Genomic DNA, 18,439 nt, shown 5'->3' with positions numbered 1-18,439 from the left:
TCCCCTTGCTGAGTAAAACATAGGTACTCCTATGTCTTTATGCTTTGTTCAAAAGATATTGCTGAGCAAGGTAATAAAACATTCTACCATTTTGTACTATAGCCACTGGGTGGCGCTATAATATTGCCTGTGGATCGAGAAGTACGGGCTTTCTCTAAATCCAAACAAATATATAGACAAATATTTACCTGTGCACACTAGGTTACACCCGTGCAGGGGAGTAACGTTGACCATGTCCCTTTCTTTACACCCTCCATCCTGGGGCTCATTGTCCTCTTCCCAACCGCGTTTTCATTCCCCACTTCATGTCTCTGCTAAGGTTATTGTAGACGACAAGAACCCTTGCGCAAGCATTGATGACGCAGTACCACTGAGGTCATGGAATGTAGAACGTTACTAACCGTTAATAAAAAATAATACCACACTTCACTTAAATACAATATCGGGAGTATATGCCATTTATTTCATGTGTTTACTTATAATACACATATGGGATCTCTTATCTGGAAACTCTTATCAAGGAAATTTGAACCAGAGAGAATGGAAGTAAATCATTTGCTGCTGCTCTATGATGTCATGGAACAAAGATATGGGGGTAAATTCACTAAGGGTCGAATTTCAGTTCCATTCTAATTAGTGGCGATTTTGAGGTTTTGAGGTGATTTTTTTTTTTTTTTTTTTAACAATCAGGTATTTACTAAAGACAAAACTGACTCAAAATCCCCAGAAATTCGACTCCACACACAAATAGAACTTCAAATAGACCATCAGTACTTCCCCATAGCCATCAAGTCAACCCAAAATCGACATATTTAATAGAACCATCAGAAATAGTTCTATTTGATTTGAAATAATGTAGAATTGTCTGAAAACTCAATATGATGGAAAAAAACATGGAAGAGAAGCATGTGGGGCAATCTGGCTGTATACTGTACATATCAGGCATTTAAAAGCATAGCAATGATTTTAAAAATAGTGGATATGCAAATTAGCACTTTGATGAAGATGTTTGTGGGCAATACAGAGCATGTGACATGTTTTGGCCAATAGGAATACTTTTTCATTTTGGGTGTCAATGTTGGGTCGATTTTTGTGAATAGAACACATTTAGAACTTCAAATAGAACTTTAATTATAGAAACCAATGCACCATCAAAATCAGAATGGAACCCAAAATCGACTGTTAGTAAATGATCTGTTTTGAATAGAAACACTGTGGTCGATTTTGTGGGGATGTTGGTTCTATTATGGTTGATTTTGAATGGAACCAAAATCGACTTTTAGTAAATTTACCCCATGGTCGTCAAATGCCTCTGCTTATAGTCGCTGTGGAATAACCTAACTAGAAGGGGAATATAAGGCTAGTGGGGTGAAAGACATAAATAATACTCCAATGCATGAGGTTTCTGATTACAAAGCAAATACCAGCATTCCGAATAATAGGTCCCATACCTGTACATACATACCATTATAATATCATTTTATAAGAGATAATAAATTGACAATATCCATGACGATATAAAGGCAAAATATTGTTCAAAAGTTAAAAAATTTTTTAACTAAAATGTGATAAACAGAACCAGAATATATTTCGTAGATGTGCGTCATGTTGAAAAAAACAAACAAACGTCTATTGTTTCTCGATAAGAGAACTAGTGATAGAGAGCCCTGGGGATCTCCTGTGTAAAACGAGAATGATGGTAACTTTCAATATCTCAGTACATAGCATTTGTCTTTGTCCATTACCTGTCCCTCTGGCATGAATAGTGATTAAGTCCCAGCAACATTCAGCCATACATAGCACATATTAGTATGGAAATGTGATGTGTGTTTACATTACAATGCTGGATCCACTTCACGGGTGTTTTAAATCTGTCCATGGACCAGACATGTTGTTTCACAGCTGTAATTGCAGACAAAAATAGCCTCACGTGAACTGACTACCAAGTGTTTTTCAGTGACTTTCACAGTGCATTGTTCTGTGGAGGGATGTGAGGGGTGGATCGGACAGGGTAATGCTCAGGATGTGAGACGGGGACGTCATTATCAACTGAAGGAATCAGAGATGACTTTTCCATAAATACTGCAGTCAGAGTTCATTTATATGTGACTCAGTCGTATTTATTGATAGGAGCACGGTCATCTTTAAATTGATTTAGTTCAGGACCCCCCCCCTCTCCCTCATCGCATTGAGTCTCGTTTCCAATCCACGATAAGCCATAGCCATTTGCCTTGAGTGCTCTGTCAATATTTACATACTCGGCAGGAACAGGGGTCGTGTTTCAGACCTTGCTTGTTTGCATGTGCCCATTGACTTCCGAGTTACGCGATGAGAGCATGGTTTCCTGAATGCGGCTGCTTTTCTCCTGCCTGTTTTCGGTCAGGTCAGCGTCTTTGATGCCGTTGCTTTTGCGAAGGCAGAGAACCTTCTGAAAGCTCTGCTTGAAATTGTCTGACAGGAAGCCGTAGAGGATTGGGTTAGCGCAGCTGTTGGCGTAGGACAGGACAACCACAAAGAAGTACACGCCAACATAAGCTGGTTCATTCGGCACAATAAACGTTAAGTTTACTATGTTGAGGATGTAGAATGGGAGCCAACAAAACACGAAGACAGCCACTATGATGACCACCATTCTGGTGACTTTACGTTCTGATTTCCGACGCCTAGTGGATCCAACACGAAGACCAGATGATTTCACCTTAATGACAATTAAAAGATAGCAGAGGCAAATCACCAGCAGAGGTCCAAAGAACCCCAACACTGATGTGTAGATAATGAATGCAGTAGACCAAATATTGATTGGATCTGGCCAGTTTATGTTGCAAGTGAGGAAGTCTTGCTGGATGTCTGAGAAGATGATGACTGGGAGAACAACGAGAAATGAAAAAGTCCAAACAGTGGCACTGATTAGCTTTGCCACCCGAGGTCTCCTCCACTTGGTTGACTTGATTGGGTGCACCACAGCCAAGTAACGGTCGATGCTCATCACAGTTAGGCAGAAGATGCTGGTGAATTGGTTTATACCATCCACTGTCATCACCAGCCTGCAGAGAAAAGTGCCAAAAGGCCAATACGAGAGTGCATTTTGGGTGGCAAGAAAGGGCAGACCCAACATAAAGAGAACATCTGCAACCGCCAAATTCAGGATGTAGATGTTGGTGACTGTCTTCATCTTGGCATAACGGAGGACAACATAAATTACTAGGGTATTTCCACTGAGTCCGATGGCACATACCAACAAATAAATAAAAGGAATGACTACGGAGCTCATCCCTGACATTGAAGGCTCCACCTCTGTACTGTTCTCAGTGAAATTTTTGAATGCCGTGAAATTGGGCTCCCTTGTCCCAGGCTCTAGGAGAGACGCCATTGGAAGAGAAATGGCTTCCATTTTTTTGTTACGACTTAATCTCCCTCAGGGCAATAAGATCAGAGTCCTAACTTTCACTGAAAGACAAAAAAGGGCACAAAACACTGGTTATTGGTTGAATTGATATAAAACTATTAGATGCACGCAAGATTACCAAAATGATAACTCAACAAGATGACATTCGTTACATATTGTAATTATATTGGCTAAAAAAAATAGCATTTTTAATAAATACAACCGGTCGGACAACTTCAAAGTCCCTATAGCAAATCTAAAGGAACGGGAAAAACATAATTCATATTCCTTTAAGAGGGGGGAAATCCTTCATAACTTCATAATTGTAGCCAGACTGCTGGTAGACCTACAGTGTATTACATTATTAATGATGGTAGCTCTATATTTCTATTTATTACACTGGTCTGCGTCATTTCATGAGGTTAAGGTTTTTTTAGGTGATGTTTTATAATTAGTGGATGGGGAATTCAAAAAAACTCAACTCATTTTGCTCAATCAGGTCAGGTCTCAAGTTTAAAAAAAGTTCACATTTTGTAAATAAGTTGGAAATTATGTTTATTGTTTCAAAGCAGAGTTACATTTGCATCAATTGTACAGTATATATATGAAATGGTACACAAATACAGTTATTCTGGACGAAAGGATATTTTCAAAGACTTTTGTGTGTGTTTTGCACCTGGTACATCTCTCTTGAGGCACCAGCAATAGTACGCTAGCATCATAGGCAAACGCAGGGGGGGTTTCCATCTGCCTGGAAACCCCCCTCCCCAGCACAAACCATGACCACAATAGAAATAGTAAAATAATAGAATATTACTAGCGCTGCATGTTCTTCTCAGTATCACAAATTAGCACCACCTGTGGATCTTTTAAAATGTGTCAGCCAGTAATAAATACACCTGTGCACCAACTAGGAGATGTGGAAAACATGCACTGCTAGTGGTGCACTGCCAGGGCCGCAACTAGGGGTTGGGCTAAAGGTGCACGTGCACCGGGTGCCAGAATGCAGGGGGTGAAAAAAGGCTGACTTAACCCCTGCACACCCCGCGCAGTCTTGTAGCGCACAGTGACTTGGGGGCTGCAAATTCCATGCGGACGACTCCATCCGCATGGGCTCTGCTGAAATCGGCCATCCAAAAATGGCCACCGCCGAGGAGAAGACAGATGCTAGAGGTCCTACTGGACCTCTAGTGTCTGTTAGGCTAGCGCAATGCACATAGCATTCCCGGAAGTGCCGGGAACGCTGGCGCTACCAGGAGAAGATGCAGAAAGCTGCATCTTCTCCTGTGAAACACCCTGGCAATGAGCGTGAAACCCCCTGGCTATGAGCGTGAAACCCCCTGGCAAAGAGCATGAAACCCCCTGGCAATGAGCATGAAACCACCTGGCAACGAGCATAAAGCCCCTGACAACGAGCAGGTAATTTTAAAGTATTTAAAAGCCTTACTGTGGGGCATAAAATGGTGTCGGGCAAATATTTAAGTGGTACTTTGGTAATAGGTATTACAGTGTGTGGCATAATGTGTAATGGGCATTATGATGTGTGGAATAATGTTAATCACTACACCAGGGACGTCTGACTAGTACACTGCCTTATGGAGGAGCAAGGACAAAATCCAGGTACGGGAAGGAAGGGGGCGCAAAATTACTGCCTTGCATCGGGTGACAGATATCCTAGTTTCGGCCCTGGCACTGCTATAGACCATCAATAGGGTTAATTATTAATACTGTATAATAATACACTATCCAGTACATAAGGAGACCGATATGTACATATATGTCCAGGGGAGTGCTAAGTTCTTCTGCTGCTCCCTCTGACTCCCGGACTTGTTCCAATGCTCAGGAATGGTGCCCACATGTGACATACTTTAGAAACATTCAGCTCAGACAGGATGGACCTACTTCTGTATCTAATGGCGTACTATGATCGCTGGTCCTGTATATGCTGGAATTATGCAACACAATATACTTTGTATGTAACATATTAAAGCAGAATAAGTGATAATTATACCCTCTTCATGGCCTGGCCACACTCACTCTAAAATCAAGGATTTGGAAACCCCCCTCTAGAAATCCTGCATTTGCCACTGAGCATATTCACATCCCAGCGGCCTAGGTACCTCTTTTCCATCACTCCAATGTCTTGTACCATTTCATATATATACTGTACATTTGATGCAAATGTAAGTCTGCTTTGAGACAAAAAACAATATAATTTTCAAAGTATGATATAATTTATTTAATATAACTTTATTTATTGAAGTTATTGAAATATGAACTTTTTTAAACTTGAGAGAGCAAAAAACCTGATTGGGCTAAATGGGTTATATTTTTGAATTCACCATCCACTAAGTAAGTATAACCGATCACCTTGACCTCAGTAAAAGGAAATGTAAAATGCAGACCAGTGTTATTTATCGACAGTTAAGCCGCATACACACTAGACGATGTGTGTATGCAACGACACCGCCAGCAGCGGGCCCAGCAGGGGTGCCAACATCGGCAAGTGTATACACACTTGCTGATGCCGACCAGCAACGAATGACGGCGGGTTGGCCATGCTGGCATCGCTCATAATATTCCCAGATTGGGCTGCATGGACAGCCGACTGGGCATATTGTTAATGACCCATCGTTGGTCTTTAGGACCATACACACTAGACAATACACAATATCGTTATCCTTCATATCGTTCTCTTTTATAGTCTAGTGTGTACGCGGCATTACTTATATAGTGTACACATCTCCTCAGCACTTTGCAGATAATATTTGGCCATTCACATTAATCTTTGCTCCAGTGGAGCTTACAATCTATATTTTCAACCACACACACTTTAGGGTAGGGGTTCCCAACCACGGTCCTCAAGGCACACTAACAGTCCAGGTTTTAAGGATAGTCATACTTAAGCACAGGTGACTTAATTAGTACCTCATTTATTTTTATTTAATGTGCTTAAGCATGGATGTCACTAAAACCAGGACTGTTGGTGTGCCTTGAGGACTGAGGGCCTGATTCAGAGCCGCTCGTAAGCGGGCGCTCGTTCGTTCCGAGCGATGTTTGCCCAACTGCACATGCGTACGGATCGTAATACGCATGCGCGAACCAGTCAGTGCGGACGAAAATCGTTTGTTCGCTAAATAGCGAATGCCTGCTAATATGAGTGACAGGAGGAGGCGTATGTGGGTGGTAACAGGGGAAGGTGCTTGAAAACGGGGAGTGGAGATCAGAACGCAGACGTGCTTAAAGGTCAAAACGGGCGTTTTATGGGTGTGCATAATTAATACAGCAGCGTCATTGACCACGTCACTGGGTTATTTTATAGTCAGAACTGCTCGCAAGATTGTGGTAGGAAAAACCAACCACAAGAATAGCGAGCAGTTCATACGCTGGTCGATGTACTCGATTAATCTAATAAATAGCGGACATGACGTAGGATGCGAGGGCCAGGGGGCGTAGTTATCCAAAAAACAACCGCAAGTTTTGTTCGCTCGTTCAGACATAGAGGCGTGAACAGACTGCAAAGAGCGAACGGTTCATTTGAATAGCCACCCCCTTTTTTCTGAATGAACGACCGCAAATAGCGTCCGGCTCTGAATCAGGCCCTGAGTTTGGGAATCACTGCTTTAGGGTATAGCCATTGATGGCTGTCAAGTAGTGAAGTTTTTTTTCTCAGCAGACCCACCCCCTTTCCTGATTGGCCTGCTGCTCCCCTCTGCAGGGATGGCCATTGATGGTTTCCATCGAAGGTTTAATTTAATTGATGTAAACTTCAAATGGCACCATCAGTGGTTAACCCAGTGATGGCCATCCCTAATCTAGGGTTAATTTTTTTGTCAGAATCCAATTACCAGCATGTTTTTTTTAATTTTTTTTTTATTGTTGATGGAAACCAGCGCACCAGATGGAAACCCATGCAAACACGGGGAAACATACAAACTCCACACCGTTTGGTCCTTGGTGAGAATCGAACCCAAGACCTCAGTGCTGTGAGACAATAATGCTAACCATTGCACCAACCGTGCTGCTTGCATGGATATAAAATCTCTGGTGTGCATGTAGATTGCATAGTATTTAAAAAAAACATCAAGTTTATTGCAAACAGTTAACCTGTGCACCAAAATAGAATCATTGTCTACTGACGATTATATCAGGACGTAGAACCAGTGACCTTCTAATGAATCTGTATTCAGGAGCTAATGGTTCAGTTTGCAAACGGCCACCTTGCTACAACTGTGTGCAGCTTGTGGGTAATATAAATACTGCAGCACCCGACTGATAGTAGTTTTAACATCGCATTAAAAAGCTGTCTTTCTGTGCTTTGTTTGAACTACTTTACTTAACTGTGAACTGCCCATTTAGCCTTTTTTATTTTTTTAAATATAAAGTTAAATCCATTTGAAGCATTATTGTTAGATGTCCTCCTACAAATTATAGTGTATCCTTTTCAAAATCTCTCTTGATGAGAGACCAATGTGCATACTTGCCTACTTTTAAATCTCCTCTCTGGGAGAAGCCAGGAGAGGAGATGCAGCTGGCAATTTTTGGGGTTTTCGGGCTCCTATGTCATTAGGCCCTGTCTCCGTCATGGCAAACTGCCGCAAATTGTGGAACCGTGAGGAGGGGCGGGGCTAAACTATGCAGATCTGCGTCATTTAGCCCCGAACCTTCCATACGGAGCAGTGATTCCCGGCAATTATCTACATATCCTGCCCACTTCACTAGGAGGTGGGTGTGTTGCGGGAGATCCGTACACTCTTCAGGGGGTGAAGGGGACTGCCCCAATATTTGTGAGCCTCCTGCAACGTCCAGAAGAGTAGGAAAGTATGCCAATATGGCATTTAGTTACACAGGATCCTGGCTTTCCGCATGCTACTGTATGTGGAGTTTTTTTCAGTACACAGAACAGATTAGGCTCAGAGGGTTGTTTCAAAGCCTCTCTGCTCACTAACATTATGTGCCACATGACTGTGGTTACAGCTGTAGTCAAGCCCTGCAGAATTATAAATAATGTATAGCAGACTGAGGAAACCATCCAAGGAAAAACAGTAATGTCAAACATTATTTTATAATCTGCCCTAGAAGTTTATGTAAAAAAGAAAAAAATAATGTAAGAAATATATGTTTAATAGGTTTTACCTTATCCAATATGACACATTTTTATCACAGAACAAATTATTTTGTGTTTAACCAATTCTGGCAGAAAATATTATTATTTACAGTACATTGCAGATCTAGGCAGTAACATCTTGACAAGAGGGTAGACGGTATTCTGAGCAAAGTTTGCTTATAAAACCTCAATTACTCCAACATGTTCTAATACGTCAAGGACACCCAGATTGCCTCTTATACTCTCCCTGCAGTGAGAAAATTCATAATCCTGTGCGCAGGCCTGGCTTATCATAAAACACAACATCTGTTTACTCAATTCGCCTTCCTCGCATCAATAACCCCAATGTAACAGAGAGACCTGCTGAATCGTATGCATAGTCAGGTAAGGGAATACAGTACATCTTTATTCAATATAGAAATTCATTGGGGGATATTTACAAAACAAAAAAAAAACTGAAAAACAATTAGCAGCGATACAAGGTTCTGTAACCCATTGTAACCAATCTGGTTCAATCATACTTTTTAGTTAAATAAAAAAAAAAAAGCCAACATCTGATTGGTCCTCATGCATTACACCCTCTTTTCTCACAGTTTCCCAGGCACCAGGTTCAATAAATGTTCCTTATTTTACATTCATTCATGTACATGGATCTTTTATTTAGTTGGAATACACAAGTTGTTTTGGGTGATTCCCGGGATGTAGTTACAATCCTGGCAGTAGGGATTCTGGTGCTCAGAATACTGGCGCCGGAATCCCGACAGCAGTTGGAATCCCGCTGCCAGAATCCCGACCGCCGCAATCTTGATGGCAAGTATTAGGGTTAGGGAGAGGATTAGGAGGTTTAGGGTTAGGCAATAAGGCAAATGTAGGATTTCTAGAGGGGGGTTTCCAAATGCTTCATTTTAGAACAAGTGTGGCCAGTCCATGAAGAGATGGCCTCTATATGGACTGGCCACACTTGCTCTAAAATCAGCACTTAACCAGCTATAATATATGTGATACGAAGTATAGTGTATGTAGTAATTCTGACATGAACATGACCAACGATCACACTGTGCCATTATAACCGGAAGTAGGGCTTGAATGTTTTTATTTCAAATGTGGGCTCCATTGCAGATCATTTGAGCAAGTTCGGGAGTCTGGGGGAGCACCAAAAGAACCTTGCACTGCTCTGGATATATATGTACAACTTGTAATAGTGTATTGTTAAAGAGTATTAATAATTTATACTATAGATGGTTTATTTTAGTGCACCCCTAACAGTGTTTTCCAGATCTCCTAGTAGGTGCACAAATGTATTCATTTACTGGCTCACACATTTTAAAAGATCAACAGGTGCTGCTAATTATTTCATTTGTGACATTGAGAAGATCTTAAAAATAAGCAGTATTATATGCTATTTTTATTGTGGTCATCATGGTGTGGGCTGGGGAGGGGGTTTCCAGGCAACCGGACACCCCCCTGCGTTTGCCTATGCAAGGGGAGGGTTAGGGTTATGCTGCAGGGGGAGGGTTAGGGTTAGGCTGCAGGGGAGAGGGCTATGTTTAGGCTGCGTGTGGGAGGGTTAGGCTTAAGCTGCAGAATGGGGAGTGTTAGGGTTAGGCTGCAGAATGGGGAGGATTAGGTTAGGCTGTGGGGGGAGGGTTGGGGTTAGACTGTGGGGGGAGGGTTAAAGTTAGGCTGCGGGGGGAGGGTTAAAGTTAGGCTGCGGGGAAAGGGTTAGGGTTAGGCTATGATTGGGGATGATCAGGGTTAGGCTGCGGAGGAGGGAGGGTTAGGGTTAGGTTGCTGGGGGGAGGGTTAGGATTAGGTTGCGGGGGAAGGGTTAGGGTTAGGCTATGATTGGGGAGGATCAGGGTTAGGCTGCGGAGGGGGGAGGGTTAGGGGGAGAGGGAGGGGTTAGAAAACTTATCTAGTTGGGTTGGTATTCTGACCGCCAGTGTCCTGACCTCTGGGATGCTGTACCCAACCCAGATTCCCATACTGTATGTAGGTTTATTGTCTCTCCCAAGGCAATAACTGTACAGTATGTCTATTATGAGATACTGTACTTTCTTGGTAAGGTGGCAGATGAGGAATATTTCTGAGTACATTGAAATAACAGACATGTTTCTGAGAACACAATAGTAGTGAATTTGTTGGATAATACGTGGTGCTGAAGAGCTGTTTATCAGACCTGTGAATTGAATTATTAAGCACAGAACATTTACCTTTTAGTTGAGTATTAGTGGTGCACTTGCCTAATTGTGAATCTTCCTCCCCAGAATATCCCTGAGACAATGTAGAATTAGGAGATACGGGGGCATCACAGCACTAATTGCATAATCACGGCATCATGAATCGGACCACCCAGTGTACTGGGAAAATAGGCAGCATCCGAGAGGCTTGTTCACTCTTCCAGGAGAGCTCCCCGAAGTTCAGGAGAATCCAGGAGAGATTTCTGCACAACTGCTTCAATGTTTCAGACACTTTATTATTTTCACAGTGATTAGAATATTGGACATTTATGTGTGGTACACTGGTACATTACCTCAACCGTCACCAAATACTGTATGCAGAAATGTTATACGGCTCACAGTAATCAGCAGCATTCACCAATATCTGAACCTGTCTACTGTACAGCACAAGAAACTGTACAGACTTTCATTTTTTTTTGTGCAATTTTAAATAAAAAAAGCAACCAATCAGACGCTTGCTTTTATCGCCTAGCCTTCACCAAACAGATAAAAATGTATTTCTGATTGGGTTCACGCAAATTTTCTGCATAAGTATAACATTGGTGAATGAGCCCTAAATACAGTAAGGCCTCCTGTTTTTCTGTGCTGCAGATGGAGAGGTCGAGATGTTGGCAAATGCTTTCTGTAGACAACTGTTACAGTGACATCTGGAGGTTACACAATGTGCACACAATTCAATTTATCAGACACAGGGAATACTTCGGAGGTGGATGGCGATATTCATTATTCGCACAAACGGCCAATGTTCTCTCTTTTGCGCATGCGTGTTCATACAGAGATACAGTCGCGATTTGGACGCAGGATATTTGAATTATATTATGTGTTCCTAGGTGGCAACTGGGAAGCAACATGGCGGGTTGCAAGAAAAGCGCCCAGGGCTCTATTCATCATGTTAATTATCGGGGTCCGAATACTGAACATTTTTTCACGGCGCGAGCGCCAAACAATTCATCATTGCTCAGGCGCGGATACGGCTGATCCGAAAATCAGCTGTCTCACTATAACTTTTCACTGCTCCTTTCGGAGAAGTGTTACTGGCGCGCCTGTGTGACCTACAGGTCACGTATGAGCACAAGAGCCTCGGCGTCCAAAAAGATCCCTTTTCACGGCCAGGGACTCCTTCCTATAAGGAAAGAGCGGGTTGCGGGAGCTCTCAATATTGTGAAAGTCCCTGTGTAAACAGCAGGGTTAGAACTATAAATCAATACTTTCATTGTCTGAGTCTTACTGTAGATCAGTGTTGGATAAGCTGTGGTACTTCTAGGCGCTGTGAAACTACAAGTCTCAGCATGCCCTGACAGTTATTTTCAGAGCATGCTGTTTTAGAGTTTTACATCCTATTGACTGGGATCAGCGGTCTTTTCATATACATTGCTCTGACATCGGTCACATAGCAACACGAGTGGACAATAAGATAAAGGAGTCTGATTTCTCTCAGTGTGAGACTGTTACAGTCTATTGTTATAGCTGCTACCAAATGTCTCTGACCTGACACATGGCTCACAGTGGGTCCTGCCAACCGATTATGTGTGATCCGGGGATTCGTCACAGTCTGGTCTGCACTACTCCTCGTACACGTCTTCTTATTGTGGGGCCCATTTATCAAGGATCGCTTTTGCAAAGCGATCAGGGCATGCCAGTAACGCCCCCGATCGCTTTGTGAAAAGCGATCTCTTCGGCCGGATTTATCATCCGGGACATGCAGGGACACGGCTCCTTTCCCTGCGATGTCTCCGGAGAGCAGCCGGCCACTGCAGGGGGTGGTGCGCATGTGCAGTCCCGTGGACTGCACATGCACATCCGCCATAGCCGGGGAGGGTTCCGGCGGATACCTCCACCGGCTAGTAGTGCGCAGTGTTGCCCATAGGCTACAGTGGCTAACGCCACCTTCAGATGGCGTTAGCTGCCGGGGCCAATATCTGGAATGCATCGCATTCCGGATATTGGTAAATTTGGCAGCATCGTTTCCCCCATAGAAACCTATGGGGGAGGCGACTGCCAGTGGCAATGGAGGGATCACAGCCCATTTATCATACATACGGTATGATAAATGGGCCCCTGTACCAATGATAAGTTATTTCCCTTCCCTACTGTGCCCTCTAGTCACTGTGCTCTGCATGTAGTGATAAGTTGGTGTAGCCCAGTGGAGATGGACTGTAGGCAGGATCCAGATTCCTGACAATCACAATAAAGACAGACGGTGAGTATTAGGGTTAGGGTTAAGCACTAAGAGTACAGTACTCCTCTCTTCCTGCTTACCAGTGGCGGGCTGGGCCGGGGGGCAGGGTGCCATGTGCCCCCCGGGCCTCAGCGTCATGCGGGCCATGGGCCGGTGCAGTCTGTGTCACTGTGACACAGACTGCACCGCGTGTATAGCACTGACCGGACGGAGTTCGGTCAGCGCTACACAGCACAAACACACAGCCGCCGGAGCCGGCAGCTGTGTGTTTGCTGTAATCAGCAGCCGCTGAGAGTCTGTCAGACTCTCATCGGCTGCCGCTGCTCCCACTGCGGGAGCCATCTTCCGGCTCCCGCAGTGGGTAATGGGAGAGCCGTCATCATGACGACGTCTCTCCCATAATGCAAAGCGGCCAGAGGAGCCGGTGGAAGCGTCGGGACCAGGAGCGGGAGTTTCAGGTAAGTGTTTTTTTATTTTTTTATTAAGTCTCTCTCTCGCTACTGGGGGCACTACCAGGGGGGATTACTATGGTGGCACTACCAGGGGGGGATTACTACTGGGGGCACTACCAGGGGGGGATTTCTATGGTGGCACTACCAGGGGGGGGATTACTACTGGGGGCACTACCAGGGGGGTGGATTACTACTGGGGGCACTACCAGGGGGGGGACTACTACTACTGGGGGCACTACAAGGGGGGGACTACTACTACTGGGGGCACTACAAGGGGGGGACTACTACTATTGGGGGAACTACAAGGGGGGACTACTACTACTACTGGGGGCACTACAAAGGGGGGCTACTACTGGGGGCACTACAAGGGGAGGGGACTACTACTAGGGGCACTGCATAGGGGGGAGGGGACTACTACTAGGGGCACTGCGAGGGACCACTGCTGGGGGCTCTATATAAAGGGCAATACTGGGGGTACTGCATAGGGGTGAGACTACAACTGGGGCCACTATTTAAGGGACATTGCATAAGGGTTACCACTATTGTGGGCACTGCATGGGGGGGTGGACTGCTACTGGGGGCACTGCATAGGGGGTACCACTATTGGGGGCACTATATAAGGGGCTTACTACGGGGGGCACAAGGGGCACTGAACAAGGGGACCACTACTGGGGGCACAAGGGGCACTGCATAGGGGGGGATCACTACTGGGGGCACTACTGGAGGCCTGCATAAGGGTGTTATCTCCTGTGGCACTGCATATGGGCACTACGACAGGGGGCTGCCCCTAATCTTTATTTTTACCTTACATTAATCCCATATGGACCCGCCTCCTCCCTGAAACACTTGAGTGGGGGCGGTGCCGTAGCACGCACGTTCTTCGGGCACCCTGGCTACACGCTACTCCTCTGCCAGGGCCGCCTGCATGCATTTGCCCCCCAGGCTAAAAGTTGCCAGCCAGCTACTGCTGCCTACCCCATCTGTTTCACCCCTGTCTGTCTGTCCCTCCCCCTTAGAATGTAAGCTCCTATGAGCAGGGCCCTCTACCCTCTTGTGCATCTCCTTACTATACCTTCATCTACTTCTTACTCTCTACCAGGGCACCTAACACTTGATTGCTTTGCATTGTTGCTTATCTGGGTGTTATGGTCGTGACTGTAGCAATGTATATTATCCATGTCCTGTAATGTATTGTACTGTACTGTAAGTCACTGTAAATCAATCTATTTGTTTATGTACTTTGTAAGGCGCTGCGGAACACTTGTGGCGCCATATAAATAAACGATAATAATAATAATACTAATAAAAAGTTGAGGTTAGGTTGCGGTAGGGGACGGTTTAGGTTTAGGCTGCTGGAGGGGGCGGAGGCATACTTGCCGACTTTCTGGCTGCTCCTTCCGGGAGGGAGCAGCCAGATCGGCAGGGCAGGGAGGCGTGGCCAGTACAAGGAGGGCATGGCCGGGCGGGTGTCTGGCATTTGTGGGTGTGGTGGGGTGGGGCCAAACAATTGCATCATTCTGTCCCCGCCCCCGCTACACAAATGCCAATAATACAGGTGCTGTGAAGCAGGGGGCGGGGACAAAATGACCGGCCCCCCCTGCTGCGGGGGTTTAACTGTTATTCACGGGAAGGCTTGCCTGCCTTTCCGAGGGGGCCGGGAGCTGTTCCCGATTTTTGGGAGGCTCCCGGCCGAATCGGGAGGGTAGGCAAGTATGGGCGGAGGCATTATTGAAGAATCCATAAAACCAAAAAATTTAAATGCAAACTGATTTTATTGACTGTTTCCAAGGACAGGGAATTTGGCATGTACCTCAGAATATACTAATCAGACACATAGGACCTGACTCTGAGCTGAAACTGTGCACCTGGACAAACCATGCTCCAAAGTATGGGGGGCAAATACATGTATAATGTTTGCATGCAGTGTAAATACTGGTTGCTTCTGCATGTAGCCCACAAATACACGGACAGCTTCATTCTTGCACTGCAATTTAGATTTGGGTTTGGATACACCACCTCTCACATCTACAGAGCTTATTCAGAGATGGACGCTAACGCCGCAGTATGCAGCTGCTGTGCGTATATGTATGCAAATGTTGCAGCATCCTGGATTGATACTTTTGTAAAAACCGCCCTCAAGTGTTTTGGTTCGGATTCGGTTTGTTTTCTGGATTTCTTTAAAATTGCTAAAAGCAGCTACAATCGTGTCATTTGGACCTGTTTACATGCAATCCAAAACCAGAGATTTATTTTTGAAATCAAACTTACAGCAGACCTGAGCCAGGACTCTGTTCTACTTAAACCCTAAAGTGATCCGAGCTGGGACTAGATTTCACTCGGAACCCCGAAGTTCGGGTGTGTTCGGCTTTCAGGAAAACCGAACCGCTCATCTCTAATACAAATACAATTAAAAATGGGTACTCGCCCCTACTATTTGTCTTTTAAAAGTTTTATAGATACCTTAATAATAACCCTACCAAATCTGTACACACTGGGCCTGATTCAGCAAGGAACGCAGTTGCTAATACGAACGCAATCGGCCGATTGTTGCGTTCTGCGCATGCGTATGCATCACAGTACGTGAACTAGCTATTGCGATTGGGATTGCGATCGCAGTGACTACACAGACCCATCGCACAGTGATTGACAGGAAGTGCCATTTGTGGGTGGTGACTGGGGCATGGTCAGGGCAAACGCAGGCGTGCCAGTGCGTTTCAACGCCTTGGCAGGGGCGTGCATAAATTATCCACTGCGATGCCTTACGCAGTCTGAGGCCTCATAGCGTGCGTGGTTGTTAGCAATTTCTGAGTAAGGTCAGGTCTTCTGCAATGGTTTCACAGTCTTGCTAAACATTACCGATGTGTGCTGAGTAAAGTGGGTGTCCTTGTGTAGTGCTGCGAGGGAATAGCAATCGCAATGTATTAGCATACTATCGCAGTTGAACTGCGTGTTTAATCGCTATTGCATATGAGTATGGTAGTGAGTCAGACCCACTGTCATGTTCCGCTAAATAGTCCAAAACTTTCGGCTGCACATTTTGCCCAACAGAATGTGGACTCAGGGCCTAATTCAGACCCGCTCGCGAGCGATGAGCGCTCGCAAGCGGGTCGATGTTAGCCCAGTGTGCATGCGCCCGATGGACCCGGCTCCGTCGTGCGCATGCGCGAGATCCGGATAGCGACGGCCAAGCCGTCGCTATGGGTCTCGGTACAAAGGGGGCGTGCTGTCGATGGTGAGTGACAGCACGCCCCCTTTGGTTTGCGTGCCGGGGGCGTTGCTGCCCAGACGGAGGCGTTCCCCTGGTAGAGCCGAAAGCACTCCAGGGCTTGCGGCAACGAGACCCTACCACAAGGGTCTCATCGCAAGCCCGATGGTCGCGATGGTCTTGACCATCGCGACCATCTTTTTGGCCGCTCGCTACAGCTGTGGGTGGTGACCCACAGCTATGCGAGCGGCCAGGAGGCCGCTCAAAAAAAACAGAGGGACGGCCCTGATTCAGAGCGAGCTCTCTGTCAGAGCGTCTGGCTCTGGATCAGGGCCTCAGGTTCAAGTCCTGCGCCAACCACATTATGCATCAGAATTAATAGTCTGTAGTCAACGGTCACTCCGCAAAATCAGAACTTGGGCGTTGTAGTACCAGAACTTCGCACCGCTCTACAAACTGGGCTGCTAGATGCTCTATTTCATACTTTCCTACATTTTCAGCCTCCACTCAGGGAAAGACCAGGATGGAAATTACAGTCGGAAGTGCAGGAATGGCAGCTATGCAATGCCACGAATCGCAGTATCACCCAGCGCCATGCTCCTGGACTGTCCACTTTACTGGGGAATACAGTCTCCTGGGACTGCGGGCAAACTCCCCTGAAATTCAAAAATCCATGAGTTTATGTTAGCACCAACCTAGATCTCGCCAAGTAACCAACATGTTTATTATTATTCATGTTCCATACACAACTTCATGCACTGGATGTTTTTGCACCCAGTTTTCCTGCCTACTCATGGTAGACAAGAAAATACTCCAACAAGTGAACCTATTACCTGCAAACAGCGGAAGCAGCCATTTTGTTGGCTCAACCAAAGAGATAATACGTTGGAATTTTTAGGAACAGAGTAGCGGCATTGGAAATACAGTGAACTAACACTGGGTGGAATTATGGTTATGCAGAGCTCCCTTAGAGAGCAGACAATAAGGTGTTAAGTGTATAGCCCAGTAGGTGGTGCTGGTGACAGTTAGTCTGCACATGGTATACTGTAGGTTAATCAGGTCTTAGGTTTATTAAACCAGGTAGACCAATAAGTAGCATAAGACACAGGGATATAACAGGTGTACAAATAGTAGTATTAAAGCAGCCTAGAGCATTAGGGTATCGCTTTGCGTTGTAGTGTGCCTGTTGTTAGAATGATATATGACTCGTTGGAAGGTTTCGCTATTCCCCTCTAATGTAGCAGTGGTGAAATAATGTACCTGTGGTACTCAGGGGCACCGAGAGGGGGCGGGGAGCGTGTACTAATTACCCGGGGTTGTTGGAAGGGGCCCAACACCGCACCCCATCCCTCTTACCTGTCCCGCTGCTGTGTGCTGGGCTGTAGTGGGAGACTGCAGCTGCGGAGCAGCAGCAGCAGTCTCCTCTCCTCTGCCTGTGGAGGGGAGTGATCACACTGATTGCCCCCCCCCATGGATTTGCGACGGGCTGAGGGGCTCACAGCGCCCCCCCATCCCCAGCGCAAATAATAATTTAAGGGGGCATGACCACGCCTCCCGCGCTTAAGGCACGCCACCCTCAATAGTAATGGGGCACGGGCCGGCTGTCAACCACCTTGGCTGTCTCTATAGACACTGTAACGCTGACTGTATCTGGAGAGTCTCAGAGGTGCATCCATTAGCATGGCCTTGTATGGAGGTCATGCCCACTCTGGGAAACTTAGCTAAAAAAAAATTGTGCTTCCAGCCAACCAATGGGAATTTCTCCACCTCCCGTGCACCCCAGACGAGCCCAGGTAGTCAGTACCTGCCCTGCCCATCTCTGCGACCTTGGAGAGAAGAAACAAAAAGAAATGACAACCTGGAATTTATGT

The 18,439-nt window shown here is 45.6% G+C and overlaps 1 protein-coding gene across 4 annotated transcripts in view; it reads right to left on the bottom strand.

The window, feature by feature from the left end:
- Window positions 1-435: 435 nt before the first annotated feature.
- The window catches only part of SSTR5 (somatostatin receptor 5), a 112,838-nt gene continuing 94,834 nt past the window's right edge, over window positions 436-18,439 (bottom strand). For all 4 annotated transcript variants that reach the window (XM_088464948.1, XM_088464946.1, XM_088464949.1 and 1 more), the window contains one exon: window positions 436-3,447. In XM_088464948.1, the coding sequence (XP_088321074.1) occupies window positions 2,282-3,391 (1,110 nt within the window). In that variant the 5' untranslated portion in view covers window positions 3,392-3,447 and the 3' untranslated portion in view covers window positions 436-2,281. The remainder of the gene's footprint in view (window positions 3,448-18,439) is intronic.

Source organism: Taudactylus pleione, unplaced genomic scaffold, assembly GCF_031769625.1.
Source record: "Taudactylus pleione unplaced genomic scaffold, aTauple2 ptg000061l, whole genome shotgun sequence".
Taxonomy (NCBI): Eukaryota; Metazoa; Chordata; class Amphibia; order Anura; family Myobatrachidae; genus Taudactylus; species Taudactylus pleione.
This window is presented reverse-complemented; position numbering and strand designations above follow the sequence as displayed.